The sequence below is a fragment of the Balaenoptera musculus genome, chromosome 9 (assembly GCF_009873245.2).
Source record: "Balaenoptera musculus isolate JJ_BM4_2016_0621 chromosome 9, mBalMus1.pri.v3, whole genome shotgun sequence".
NCBI lineage: Eukaryota > Metazoa > Chordata > Mammalia > Artiodactyla > Balaenopteridae > Balaenoptera > Balaenoptera musculus.
Window position 1 is genome coordinate 76783770 of NC_045793.1, and position 13912 is coordinate 76797681.

The window sequence follows — 13912 nt, forward strand, 5'->3', positions numbered from 1 at the left end:
CCGTCTTGTAGTTGAAATTCAGCCGCGTAGTATAATAGCTATTTGTTTAAATTTTTAAAGCCTTAACTTAAATTAGTTTTAAGTCCACATTTCTGTTAAAACATTTAGTACTATTATAAGCATCTGACGTGAGAAGTTGTTTTCTTTGTACCATACTTTTGGTACTACTTGCCTGGTTGTTGTATTTACTTTTTCTGTTTAAAAAAAATAATATATGCTCATTGTAGAAAATTCAAACATAGCAAGATAAAAAGGAGAAAGCCAGAGTGCTCCCAGCATAACAGACAGTCATCAATAGTTGGTGAATATCATTCCAGTCCTCTCATTTTTTTTTTTTAATTTAGAATTTTTTATTTTTTTAATTTTATTTTTTATTTATTTTTTGTTTTGGCCGCACCTTGCGGCATGCAGAGCTTCCCTGACCAGGGATCGAACTCATGCCCTCTGCAGTGGAAGCACGGAGTCTTAACCACTGGACTGCCAGGAAAGTCCCCAGTGTTCTCACTTTATATATGTGAGATCATGCCATACGTGCTATTTTACAAAAACTTTTTTTTTACTCTCTCAGCATTTATATTGTGGTGGTATTTTCATGTCAATGAAAATACCATCCTTTTGAAGGGCTGTGGAGTATTCCTCATAAGGATATATAATATTATCATTTATTTGTAATAGTGACTCTATTTCTGTTTTGTAAGTAAGTTCATTTGTACCTTTTTTTAGATTCTACATTATATGTGGATATCATATATTTGTGATATCATATATTTGTCTTTCTCTGTCTCACTTACTTCACTCAGTATGACCATCTCTAGGTCCATCCATGTTGCTGTAAATGGCATTATTTTGTTCTTTTTTATAAGCCACAATGTTTTGATGTACTTTTCATGAAACTACTTCTAGGAATGTTGTGGCATCTGGCATATACCTCCTCTCTCCTCTCTAGCTTTGCTTGATTTTCTCTCAAAATGATGCAAAATAAAGTTCTCAAGTCTTAAAAATAAAAAGTTTCTTTCACTTTGCATTTTGGTTTTCTTGATTATTATTAAAATTTACATCTGTAGTGTTTCTATTATTTGAGGATTCATGTGTTTTCAGAATAGAGATTATATAAAATCAATCCTTACTCTCAAGGAAAATAGCAGGCTGATGTTTTTACCCTAAGGCATTCGGAGAAAAATATTACAGCCCTTCAACTCAAGAAGGGCTTTCACTTTCACTTCCTGTAGCAGTGTCCTACAGCTGAAAAGTCACACAAGACAAGATGTAATGGCGTACTCAGTCATCAACTGCAGACTTCAGTGTGGTGGGGATTCAGAAAAAGGAAATCTGAGGGAAGCTTGCAAAAAGAAAAGGAGTGTTGAGCTTGAAAAAAGTCTAGAATGTGATATATCACAGCAGAGGCAAGAAAGGCTGACTGGGACCAGGAAAGACAGGACTTTATACATGGGTATGTCTGCATATATATGTGTGGATGCATACATGGGTGATGTGTCAGAACTTAAGAAATCCTTCTACCTGTGTTTTTTCTAAGCTTTCCGGTTTTCTCATTTTCATATCTTCTCAGCAGCTAAGCATAGAACCTTGCCTGGAATAGGTACTCAATAAAAACTGCATTAAATTATATTTTTAGGGTAACAATTTCCTGCCCACACACGTACACTGTGACTCTAGTGCTATTCATCCGTCTGTTGCTAACATGAAAGCTCCATGCCCCTCTAGCTTGCCCTGTAGCCTGTGAGTGCTGGGAGCCATAAGTAATTCTTCCTCCACCTACAGGCCCCAGGTTGGGAGTGGTCCCATGACTAGAATAAGACCTGGCAAAGATATCCACTGAGCTGACAAGCCTGACTTCCCATCTGTTTTTTTCCCCTCTCTGCTTGCTTCTTCAACTACACACATCTCCTAGGTAGTGTAATAAGTTATTAAAGGGCAAACGTTAAATCACATTCTCAGTACTCTATTTTGGATGGGGGGTAGATTGAGGGAATTGGGTAGATTTCCAAGGGAGGTTGGCCCATACACACACAGAAAAAAAAGACCATAAGCTCCCCTGTGTACAACCAAAGGCAGATATGCTCAAACATAGGTGCATTTAACACCTGACAGGTATATTTAATGAGCCCAAATGCAAAGCATTACATTTTATCTGAAATAAAGTCTATTTTGCATTCCAGGTAAAAAGAAAGATCATTTCACTTACCTGCGTAGAAGATGAACTATTAGGGAGAATATTATTTATAGCTAGTATTTATAAAGCATAGTGTTTAACATGTATGGTGACCAATGACAGTATTGGGAGAGTTGGAAAAGATTTAAAAACTTGAGGACTTCTAGAGAAATCAGAGCCCACATTGCAAGTAGATAGAAACATGTGCCTATTCCCGTGTTACACACACACACACACACACACACACACACACTGCAGACACACAAACTAATCAATTTTCCCTTGGGCTTAGAGTTCTGAGAGAGCAATGCATTTTAATTCTTAAATATGAAGCATAACCAAGTCCTGTATGACTTATGATCATCCATTCCCTACTCAGACCCTTGAGTAGTATTGGAAAGTTAGAATTATTCTGTTACCAACCTCTTTGAAATTATTTCATTCTTTGGAACCTCATAATCTTAGTGCCTAAGTGTTTAAGCTCATCTAGCTAAAAGAAATAGTATATTGTTCTTTTAGTTCCAGCTTCTACATGGGCAGTTCTTTTTAATTTGAAGAGTATCAGGTCTTGGAGACCATTTCAAAGAATATCTGACCAACTTTCTCATCCTGAAATTAAGGAAGAGTTTAGAAAGATAATGTTCTTAATGATGTCTTTAGAAATTATGGGAAAATTTGCTTATTACTTTCTAATAATATCAGATAAATTGGGTGTAAGAGTGGCAAGACTTGAGATTGACTAAGTTAATGTACCTTATTAATGAAATTGTATTTCTCTGCTAATGAACCTGGTCAGGTAGGAGCTATGAGTAGATTTGCATAATATGTAAGAGAGTAATTTTGTTTACTTTTGAGGTATCGCTCCCTGTAGAATATTGCTTACTTTTTTTCATTCTGTGGTACACAGTTTCCCCAAGAAAACAAATTTTTAAAATATTCTTCCTCAGTTTTTCAAATCCATTGAGTAAAACTGAAGCTTCAGGAAGATGTTATGTTTATCCTACAGTTCTGTGTGCCTACCAATAAAAATACCACTGAGTAACCCAGGGGGACGCATAGACCCTAATTTGAGAATAAGAAAGGGATTAAGGCTCTGTTTCTCTGGTCACCTGAAAAGCAGAATGTTTATCATCACTAGGAATCAAGATATTCTCAATCAGGGACTCTTCTTTTTCCTAAGAGACCATTTCTTATGTTCCATGATGCTTTGATCTAATTCAGTGAATGCCTGAAAAACAGGACATTAGCATGATAGGTATCAAATTTTCCCAAAGGGAAATCAACATTAATAAATCACACACAGTGCTTTGATTGATGAGATTGGGAATTGTTTGGATTTCTATCTGACCCTAATTATTTTCAACCATTTTCAGAAAGCAGCAGGAACACTGTAACTTCCTTGCTTTAATAGGGGGAAGATCCAACAAGCTATAACTTTGGGAGCATTCCCCCACATATTTACATAGAAAAAGGGCACAGGTGTCCTTGGATGTCATCAAACATAGGAATCAGTGGTGCTATGAACAGCCTTTATGGTAAAGTACTGATAGGTGCCCATTTCTTCTCATTGAGAAGAAAAAAATTGTTTCCAGACTACTCAGGTTATTCAAGTATTTCATAATATCACAGCTTTAAGAGTCTGGCTGACTATACTGGCTCACCTGAATATTTACAGAAAATCAATCTCTCTCAGAAGTCTACAAAATGCCTTCTGGCTTTAGACATTAGTAGGTTAATGACAGTTAAAGCTTCAAATTATCCATTGATTCTTTAGATCCTTATACATCCAGCAAAGAAGGGATGTGCATATTTACATTTGAAAAAAAAAATCTTTCTTTAAATAACAAAACTGCTTATTTTAGTATTTTCTTGTATTGTTATCCTCAATAACAGAAGGAATAGAAGACTGGGTGGTGGTGATACATACAAATGTGTTAAAGTTTATTTTAGAGCCAGAAAAGACCCAAAGCCGTCACTGTCTTCCTCTTGCCTTCTGACACGACTAACCAACATTCTGAAGAAGCCACGCAAGATTAAATAATAGTCTCAAGCCAAGCATTCTTACATGTACTCCGATAAATTTAACATATTCTTATGTTTTGTATGTTCTCAATTATATCTTTGCTTCATCCTTTTCTATTATAGTTTTCCATTACTGAAATCTTCCTGTCCTTTCCTGTTACAGGATTATAGCTGGACAGACATCCGCTGCCCCTTTGAAAAACGAAGAGACGCAGCATGCGTGTTTTGGGACAATGTAGTTTACATTTTGGGTGGCTCTCAGCTTTTCCCCATAAAACGAATGGACTGCTATAATGTCGTTAAAGATAGCTGGTATTCCAAACTGGGCCCTCCAACACCTCGAGACAGCCTTGCTGCCTGCGCTGCAGAAGGCAAAATTTATACATCTGGAGGTTCCGAAGTTGGTAAGGACTTATTCAGTATTTGTGTGTGCTTTAAAGCTGAGGATCTTGGCTTTCATATTTAAACAGAGTTGGTATTATTTGTCCAGATACTTTTTGACAAATTTAAATACATATCTGTCATATTTTAGAGCACATTTCCCTGAAGGTTTACCTTACCCTTTATAAGTCATTAATTTACGAGAACTTCAACTTCCTTGATTACGTTAACTGTCCATTTTTTGTCATGACAACGGTTTCGTTGACGTCATCTGGATTTTAGCTTCATTGTTGCCATCTGGATTAGTCATTTTATATACGTAATATTATTTGCTTTAAAGATTTCAGAGTTTGGCTTACTCATAGACCCACATTCAGGCTTTTAAAATCTGTATTATCTTTGCTTTCTTTGTATCAGAAAAAAGTAAGAATAATCTTTTTCATTTGCTTTATTCTTTAACTTTTTTTGTTTCTTTTGGCTTCGTCGGGTCTTCGTTGTGGCATGCGGGATCTTCGTTGCGGTGCATGGGCTTCTCTCTAGTTGTGGCGTGCAGGTTTTCTGTCTCTGGTCATGGCACGCGGGCTCTGTAGTTAGCGGCACTCGGGCTCTCTAGTTGAAGCACGTGGGCCTAGTTGCCCAACCAGGGGTTGAACCCGTGTCCACTGCATTGGAAGGCAGATTATTTACCACTGGACCACCAGAGAAGTCGCTATTCTTTAACTTTTTAATGTAATGATTGGTAGTGGTATCTTAAGCTTATTGATCAGAACAGGGTGTGGGTATGGGTATAAAAACCTTTCTCATTGACAGATAATTTGTAAGTGTCCACTAGTGTTCGTTTACTAAATGAATAATTTTTCTAAATGAATATTCTAGGTGCAGACTAGCTTTTATATGCTTTCGTCTTTTCTTTAGCTAAATAATGGGCTTATAAAGAAAACTAGGAAGACCAAGTAAATCTAAAGTATGGAATTTAAACATTGTCTTTTTATTTTCTTTTATGATTTTTATATTAGCCCAAAGACTGTTTTACTCTTGGTCAGCATATTTATTTGTTTTAAGTTTCTACCCCCCGCTCCCACTAGATGCAAAATGAATACAAGAAAGATGATGATTTTCTAAATGTGACTTAAGAGGTGACCTTTCCCTCTCTTTAAAAGCATTCTCACAGCATGTCTAATACAGCATATTTATCTGCTATATACTGTATATTTCCCTTTAGTGTCAACCGACTGAATCTACCAAATTTGAAATGTTTAAAAAGTTAAAAAGAAGTTACTGTTAGTCATGAGTATTACTTCTTCTGTCTGTTACTCTTCATAGGCTTTGGTTTTGATAGAGACTTATAAGGGTGTTATTGCTTTTAAGCGTTAGAAAAGTCCAGAAAAGTGGGAGGGGAGCAATAATTTGATAAAGTTCTAGCTTCGTTTTTCTTGGGAAAGAAAAAAAGCACTTGATCTTTAATGGTATCATTTCTAAAACTCTTTATTGAGCTCCTAAAATGTGCAGAAGTTGCAAAACAGGATGGGTGTGTTTTGCCGTTCAAGTGTATAATCAAAGTACACCAGAAACACATAACGATACTTTGAGTGTATACTCAAGAATGGACTGGCATGACTTCAGGGCCTACCCACACAACTACTGAGAGCAGTCAGGAAGAACAGTTTTGTTAATGATGCAGTAGCTGTTGTAGAACATTAAATGACAAGCCTGAGGATACTCTTCAGATAGTAGTCTTCATATTTTAAGATATAGACTTCCCATCTGTAAACAGCTGTGTTTTTCCCCCTCTCTATAAACATTTGAGGTTCAATTAATTCCCATCATGCGTAACTGGGCCGGAAGACATACATAATGTTTCTTATTTAATTTGAAAATCTTTTGAAATCAAACCAATTTCTTTTTTTTGTTTGTTTAATTACCAATTAATGTCTCTCCAGCAGATCCTTTTTTGAATATTTTCCAAGGTCTATACAAACAGGGATAGCTTTTTCTGAAAGTATTTCTACGTTTTGTTGTTGTTGTTGAGTAGAGAAAAGACTCTACAACCCTAAATTCTTTCCTCCAGTAATTAATGATTCAACTCTACAGTCAACTCACTTCAGGCCCACATACACACTAAGTTAAGCAAGATGGGGTCCTTTTCTTTTACAGGAAACTCGGCTCTGTATTTATTTGAGTGCTATGATACAAGAACTGAAAGCTGGCACACAAAGCCCAGCATGCTGACTCAGCGCTGCAGCCATGGGATGGTGGAAGCCAACGGCCTGATCTATGTTTGTGGTGGAAGTTTAGGGAACAATGTTTCTGGGCGAGTACTGAATTCCTGTGAAGTCTATGATCCTGCCACAGAAACGTATGTATCAGTTTAAAACTCTTACTACACAATTAATTGTATTCTATAAGCTCAATGGAAGAAGATGTCAAAAGGCAGAAAGAACCCAGCAGAAGGATTTTTGAATGTGCTAGGGTCAGGGGCATGTTTATAGCCTTGACCCTTCCTCTACACCTTAAGAAATGGCTTGACCTTATACCCCATGGGAGCCCCTCTCTTTCTATTCCTGCTTGTGCAATAAATAAATGTCGGTGAATAAGAAAATATGACCAATTCATCAAACTCAAAATATTTTTGTTTGAGAGATCAGGAAGTGTAGAGAAGGGGAAACAATTTATGATCAGTAGTAAATTTGCCTTTAATTAGAAAAATATTATGTATTGGTTCGTGGCATTAATGAATCATACCCCTAGGTATAATGTCTTTTTTGAGTTTGTGCTTACTAAAGTATGTTTGGATTCATATTTATTAAATAAAACTATTCTTTTTTTAAATATTTATTTACTTATTTATTGGGCTGTGCCATGTCTTAGTTGAGGCATGTGGTATCTAGTTCCCTGACCAGGGATCAAACCCGGACCCCCTGCATTGAGAGCACAGAGACTTAACCACTGGACCACCAGGGAAGTCCCTAAATAAAATATTCTTAAGTCAACTGGGAAGTAAAATAACTGCTTTTAAAAGGCAAAATACAAAGAAATAAATGATTAGCCCGTTTTTCTGATCTCGTAATTAATGATGGAACCCATTCAATATATTCAGCCAAAGGATATGAGCTAGTTATTGATAGTGGGGGGTGGTAAGTATAGTGTAATTAACTAACAAGAAAATGAACCCAGATGATCTTCCAGTCAGACCTTTTGTTGATAATCAGAAACATCCAAAGACCTTCAATAAGAAAATTAACTTGCTCGTTTGAAAGGATTGTTCTTCCTTTACCAGAACAAGTTATTGGGCAAATATGTTCAACTTAAATGTTACGCCAAAGAGCTGCACCAAAACTCTTGTGCTCAATTTTTGTATTTAGGAAATATTTCCAGGCTACAAAACATAGAAGTCTTCTACTCCAGCTATTGCTTTTAGTAAATTAAGAGTAAAGATTTAATTATAAAATATGATTGTCATTTGCAGTTATTTATGCTTCCCACCTATTTTTGAAGGATTTAGGGAAGCAAAATCAGTAACTCCTTTCCCAAAGAAAAGTGCAATTACAATTGTTCTTTTCTCATTTTTTTGCTCAACTAGTCACCCATGTTAGGGATAGAATTGAAAGAAGCTTATCTTGAAACTTATCTTTTGCTAAGTGTCTAGACTAGGAAATCTCTTGAGATCATCAAACTTAATACTTCCCAATGTTTTTTTAAACTGTACCTTTGTACTTGCCAGGGCACACTGGGGATACGCCTTATCCTAATCCCATCATCCGTCCATCCAGCTATCTATCCACCCCCTCTTGTCCTAAACCATAGGAGCAGGGTATATACCAACTGTCCTCTCTCCTATATCAATCTCTACTTAACCTCCCATAAATCCTATACTCAAAAAGCATTACAGCATACTAGTTGGAAAGCTGTAATCTCATTCATTCTGCTGCCTAATTATTGTTTTGTTTCTAAAAAAATATCTTAGAGTAGAACCCATACCATATGAACTCCAGGCTTCTAAATTCTGAGCTCTTTATTCAGGCAGTATCGGTGTAAATCAATATATTCTTATTTATAGTAGCAGAGAAAGAGTATAAAGGAATTCTACAACTTCAATATTTTTTAAAACTAGGTGAATATAATCAGTTTGGGGAATATTTTAAAACTTACACAACTTAGCATTTCTTTTGTCTTGTATATACTGAGCTTATGTATTAAATTTGAATTCTCTATATTCTCTAAATTTTCCTAAGTGAAAAAGCTAGTGTGAATATAATTATCCAAATCTCAAAGCGAAAGATGTTATATACTAAAATGATTTCCTTTCTAATATGTTGTGTCCATCCAACGTATTTTTTGTAAAACTGTTTCTTCCCAATTTTGACAATTTTTAAAGTGTTTTTTAACTAGAATATGTTCGATTGGAAGCTAAGAAATGAAACCTATGGAAACAACACAACACAGTTTCCACAGTTAGAATTTTAAGGAAAGCTACTGAACACTAAACTCAGGTTGGAGAGAGCAAAGACCTAGTGCATACTCTGCATGTGAATTATAGGAGGAAGGAAGCGTGTTTCACGAAGTGCCTTAATTCTTAACCTTGAGGAGACTTAGATGTACATAAAACATTCTCTTATTTTATATCATAGACATATTTAGAGAAGAAAGGGGTATGTATATTGAATTTTTCCAAGTCAGATAATCTGTTTAACACACTTTGACAGCTCACTGTGTGGAGAGGCTGTGGAGGTCGAGTACTGGCTCTCCCACTTCCGAGCTGAATGCTGGTCTTTTCACCTGGAGGAGCACGTGTGTTCATCCTGAAAAACAGGAGGACTTACTTTAACTGAATGCTCAGAAAATGAGAGTGGTGACTGTCAAACCATTTTTAAAACAAACCAAAAGTATGTAAATATAAGGCAACAAGAGTTGTTGATATTTTAGAGTTCATCATTATGCTCTAATTATGTTTTGAAAAGTTAAATGTATTAAATTATTTAAAAGAAGAGTTATAAATAACCATATTAGAGCATTACACTTATGCCAAGTTGCCCTGTTTTTGTTTTTGTTTGGAGTCTTTCGATTTTATATCAGCTATTAAGAGCTGTGTGTTGGTACCACCTTCACAATCACCAATGTCAGTTATCTGTATGGGAGTACATGCAAAAGAAGAGATGAATCTCATAGAAAACAATAACAAAATTGTCTGTGTGTTTAATGCTGCTACCTGTGAATTAGTATCCTTCAACACTTGTGTCCACATTTATATTCTCAATCTCTTTCTTTATAGTAGTGCCTGTGAACACAGCAACGTGCTGATAAGTTATTAAACATGACAGAATGATAGGAGCTGCCTGAAGTTCTAAGTGTATATTTAAAGATGGATGTGTGAATAGTAACAGATATGCTAATTTGCTGATTGCTAGAGGCCCATGATAAATTTGTTTTACTTACCCTATGTAAATATTAATTAAAACCATGTGTGACTAAAACCATATTAGTACCTTATATTTTCTTACATATCTTCCCCGTTTTGTTTGTTACTGTTTTACAAGTTATTGTGAACTATAGGAAATGGATGTCTTCCAAAGACATGTTAATAGTCTCCAGATATCCTCTATTTCCCATATCCTATTGGAGTTGAAAGGAATAAAATCCCTATTTACCCCACCTATAAATTACTGAAAACCACTGTTAAACTTTCATTTTCTAGCTTTCCAAACGTGCACGCGCACATTTGTGTGTGTGTGCGTGCATGTGTACACATATGTGAGTGGTAAATGAGCGCTTACTTGGGGTAACAGACCTTTCTTATAAATTCGTATGAGTCCTTTTACCTTCTTGTGAACATGTATATTGCAAATTTTCCTTTGTTTTTTCAGATGGACTGAGCTGTGTCCAATGATTGAAGCCAGGAAGAATCATGGACTGGTATTTGTAAAAGACAAGATATTTGCTGTGGGTGGTCAGAATGGCTTAGGTATGTGAAGTTAGTTCACTTTTCAACTTTCGCAATGAATTTGCTGATATTTCCTTATCTTAAGTTATGAAAATGTTTCTTGAGATCTAGATACAAGCATTAATCACATACATCATTAGACTTTTCTTTTTATAGTTTCTGTGAACTAACAGTTTATGAAGCATTGTAATACGTTTAATATTTCTGTCCATGAATGTAGGTAATAGCCACCAGTCATTGTGACAGTCTCAGGTGGCTTTAGCACATTTCCAAATACCCTCTGGGGAATGGCATCACATTAGCTTAAGAACTATTGAGTGGGGACTTCCCTGGTGGTCCAGTGGCTAAGACTCCATGTTCCCAATGCAGGGGGCCCGGGTTCGATTCCTGGTCTGGGAACTAGATCCCACATGCTGCAACTAAGAGTTCACATACCGCAACTAAAGATCCCACATGCCACAACTAAGACCTGGCACAGCCAAATAAATAAATATTTAAAAAAAAAAAAAAAAACTATTGAGTGACAGAAACATTTGAACTTTAATATAACTTTTGAAACTTTTTAATTTAACTTTTAGGACTTGTATCCAGGCTCTGAATGGCAGTGTTTCCTAAACCTTTTTAAACGTTGCATGAAAATATCAGTATTACTTTTTTAAATGAGTAAATTTGATCTTTTTATTTTCTTAAATAATGTTGTACTAAAGAATCTTAAATAATTGCTTTTAATAATGTAGAATTTGGACTGAATCTATAGATAAGATTCCACAAAGCTTATTTTAGTCAGTACCTTTAATCATTACTTAAGTATAACAAAGAAATAACTTTATTTCCGTCTTCTGTCTCTATCCATTGCTGTTTTTCATAAGCTGCTGACAGATAAATGGTAGAAGGAAACAGAAGGACATTTGAATGATTATAATCAAACTTAATCAGAAGGAAACTTCACTGGTCTACTTTTTAATTTTTCCAGAGCAGATAGAACATCTTTAATTTTATAGAATAAATATAAGTATTTATGATTCTAAAATGACAAATAAAAATTAAGTTAAATTTCTGTTGTGTTCAAGTAAGAATAGGAATTTAAATGGTAGGTATGTGAGGATTCATTGTAAAATTCTGACAACTCTTCTACATGTTTGCAGTTTTTCATAATAAAAGGTTTGGAAAAAATACAAAGAATTATTACTTTAAGAGATCTTAGAATTGTTCATGTAGTTGTTCACGTTTTATTCTTTTGAAGGTGGTCTGGACAATGTGGAATATTACGATATTAAATTAAACGAATGGAAGATGGTCTCACCAATGCCATGGAAGGGTGTAACGGTGAAGTGTGCAGCAGTCGGCTCTGTAGTTTATGTCTTGGCTGGTTTTCAAGGTGTGGGTCGATTAGGACACATCCTTGAATATAACACTGAAACAGACAAATGGATCGCCAACTCCAAAGTCCGAGCTTTTCCAGTAACAAGTTGTTTAATTTGTGTTGTTGATACTTGTGGAGCAAATGAAGAAACCCTTGAAACATGAAAAATGAGTGAACTTCAAGACTCACTGGAGACTCAAAACTATGGCCACCAGTGCTTTGTTCCAAGAGTTTGGTTACAAAGTTTTAGTTTGGTGTTTTGTTTTCTTCAAGGAAGTTTCAAGTAAAGTAAGATTCCTATAAAATAGATTTTCTTTTATATGGGATTTCTTACTTAATTCAAAGACCGTATTTCAGCTGGCCACATAACCAAGAACGTATCTAGCAAGAAAACTTGTAAAGTTATAAGCACTTGGTGAAAGTATGAATTCTTAAATGAATTTCACATTTGTAACTATGATTATGGCAGAATGGGGGACTGACTCACCATAGAAGCAACCTCGTCTTAGCTCTAGATTCTATTTTCATACATCATAGAAGTGCTATGTAGTTAGGTCTGTTTGTTTCTGTTCAGTCAAGAACTAAGAAATAGTATGAATTGTAAGTCAAAGATAGGCGGTTCTGATGGAGCAGCTTAGTCTCACGTAGTTTTGCTTGTCTTCATTTGTTCCATTTAGTGCCAAATGTATTGCATTTTAAAAACAAGCCAGAGTGAGTCAAAGCATACACTTATATCTCACAAAACTTCATAAACACATTTTGAGAGTTAAAAATGTACCCAACTCCTCATGAAATATATTCTATCCAGTTAAATAATTCCATCTTTTTAACACAAAATGTCAAGCCTAGCACCCATCACTAATTTATATCACCTTTTTTCCCAGGGGTTAAAAAAGGATTATGCCTCTTCAGTGCTCACTCTGTTAAATAAAATCCAATCATTATAAGAATTATTACCTAGCAAAAGAAAGCTACTTATAGCAAATTTCTAGGTCACTAGAACAGCACTGATAGTTATACATTTTGAACTTCTTACAGATTAGAAAGGTACATGACTTCTCTTCCTTAGCAGAGCACATCATTGATATTTGACTCAGTTGTCTCTAAAAGTTTTTCAGTTGAGTTAAATATTTGTCATCTTGTATTAATTGCTTATATGTGGTCAGTAAATCTTTTACAAACCCACCTATTCATTTCTTTCCTAGTAATGTTTTGCCCTTTTACATTATGAAATGTATGGAGTGAGCCATGTAAAGCTGTCACCATCCATGTTTTTACCTGGTAATATTAAATATTTTTAAACTTCAAGTAGACCGCTAAGTTCATTCTTCATTTTAAATGTGTTAGGTAATGGTTGTTTTTTGAACTTGTGAAACAATGTTTCTTTTTAAATTTTTATTGTTTTCTTTATAATGGCGGTTATAAGCTTAAAACCTAAAAATGTTTAAATGAAAAAGGAATTATAAAAAGATTATGGTAGATATATTTCTATTTATGTAAGGTTTTATGTACATAACAGCTTTATTAAGATATAATTTACATGTCATACAGTTCACTGATTTAAAGTGTACTATTCAATGGTCTTTAATATATTCACAGAGTTATGCAACCATCACCATAATTTTGGAACACTTTCTTCAGCACAAAAAGAAACCCCATCCTCATTAGCAGTCACTCCCCATTTTCCCTGTATTACCTTCTTATGGCTCCTGGAACAAATTACCATAAACTTTGTTGCTTAAAACAACAGAAATTTATTCTTTCACAATTTGGGAGACCGGAAGTCCTAAATCAAGGTGCTGTTAGAGTTGAGTCCTTCTGGAGGCTCTGAGGCGAAAACTTCCCGCGCCTCTCCTGTAGCTTCTGATGGCTGCCGGCAAATGTCGGTGTTTCTTGGCTTATAACTACATCACTTCAGTCACTGCCCCAGTCTTCACATGGCCTTCTTCCCTGTGTGTCTCGTCTCTCTGCATCTTCATGTGGTGTTATAAGGACAACAGTCGTTGGATTTAGCTCACCCTCCTCTTAATCCATTGTG

General features: G+C 35.4%; 1 protein-coding gene across 6 annotated transcripts in view; it reads left to right on the forward strand.

The window, feature by feature from the left end:
• The window catches only part of KLHL7 (kelch like family member 7), a 57027-nt gene extending 43835 nt beyond the window's left edge, over positions 1-13192 (forward strand). For 5 of the 6 annotated variants that reach the window (XM_036863451.1, XM_036863449.1, XM_036863450.1 and 2 more), the window contains 4 exons: positions 4356-4596; positions 6728-6929; positions 10435-10532; positions 11755-13191. In XM_036863451.1, coding sequence (XP_036719346.1) covers positions 4356-4596; positions 6728-6929; positions 10435-10532; positions 11755-12038 — 825 coding nt within the window. In that variant the 3' untranslated portion in view covers positions 12039-13191. Of the gene's footprint in view, positions 1-4355; positions 4597-6727; positions 6930-10434; positions 10533-11754 lie in introns of all 6 variants that reach the window. The other variant, XM_036863454.1, reaches the window with a different exon arrangement.
• The last annotated feature ends 720 nt before the right edge of the window (positions 13193-13912 follow it).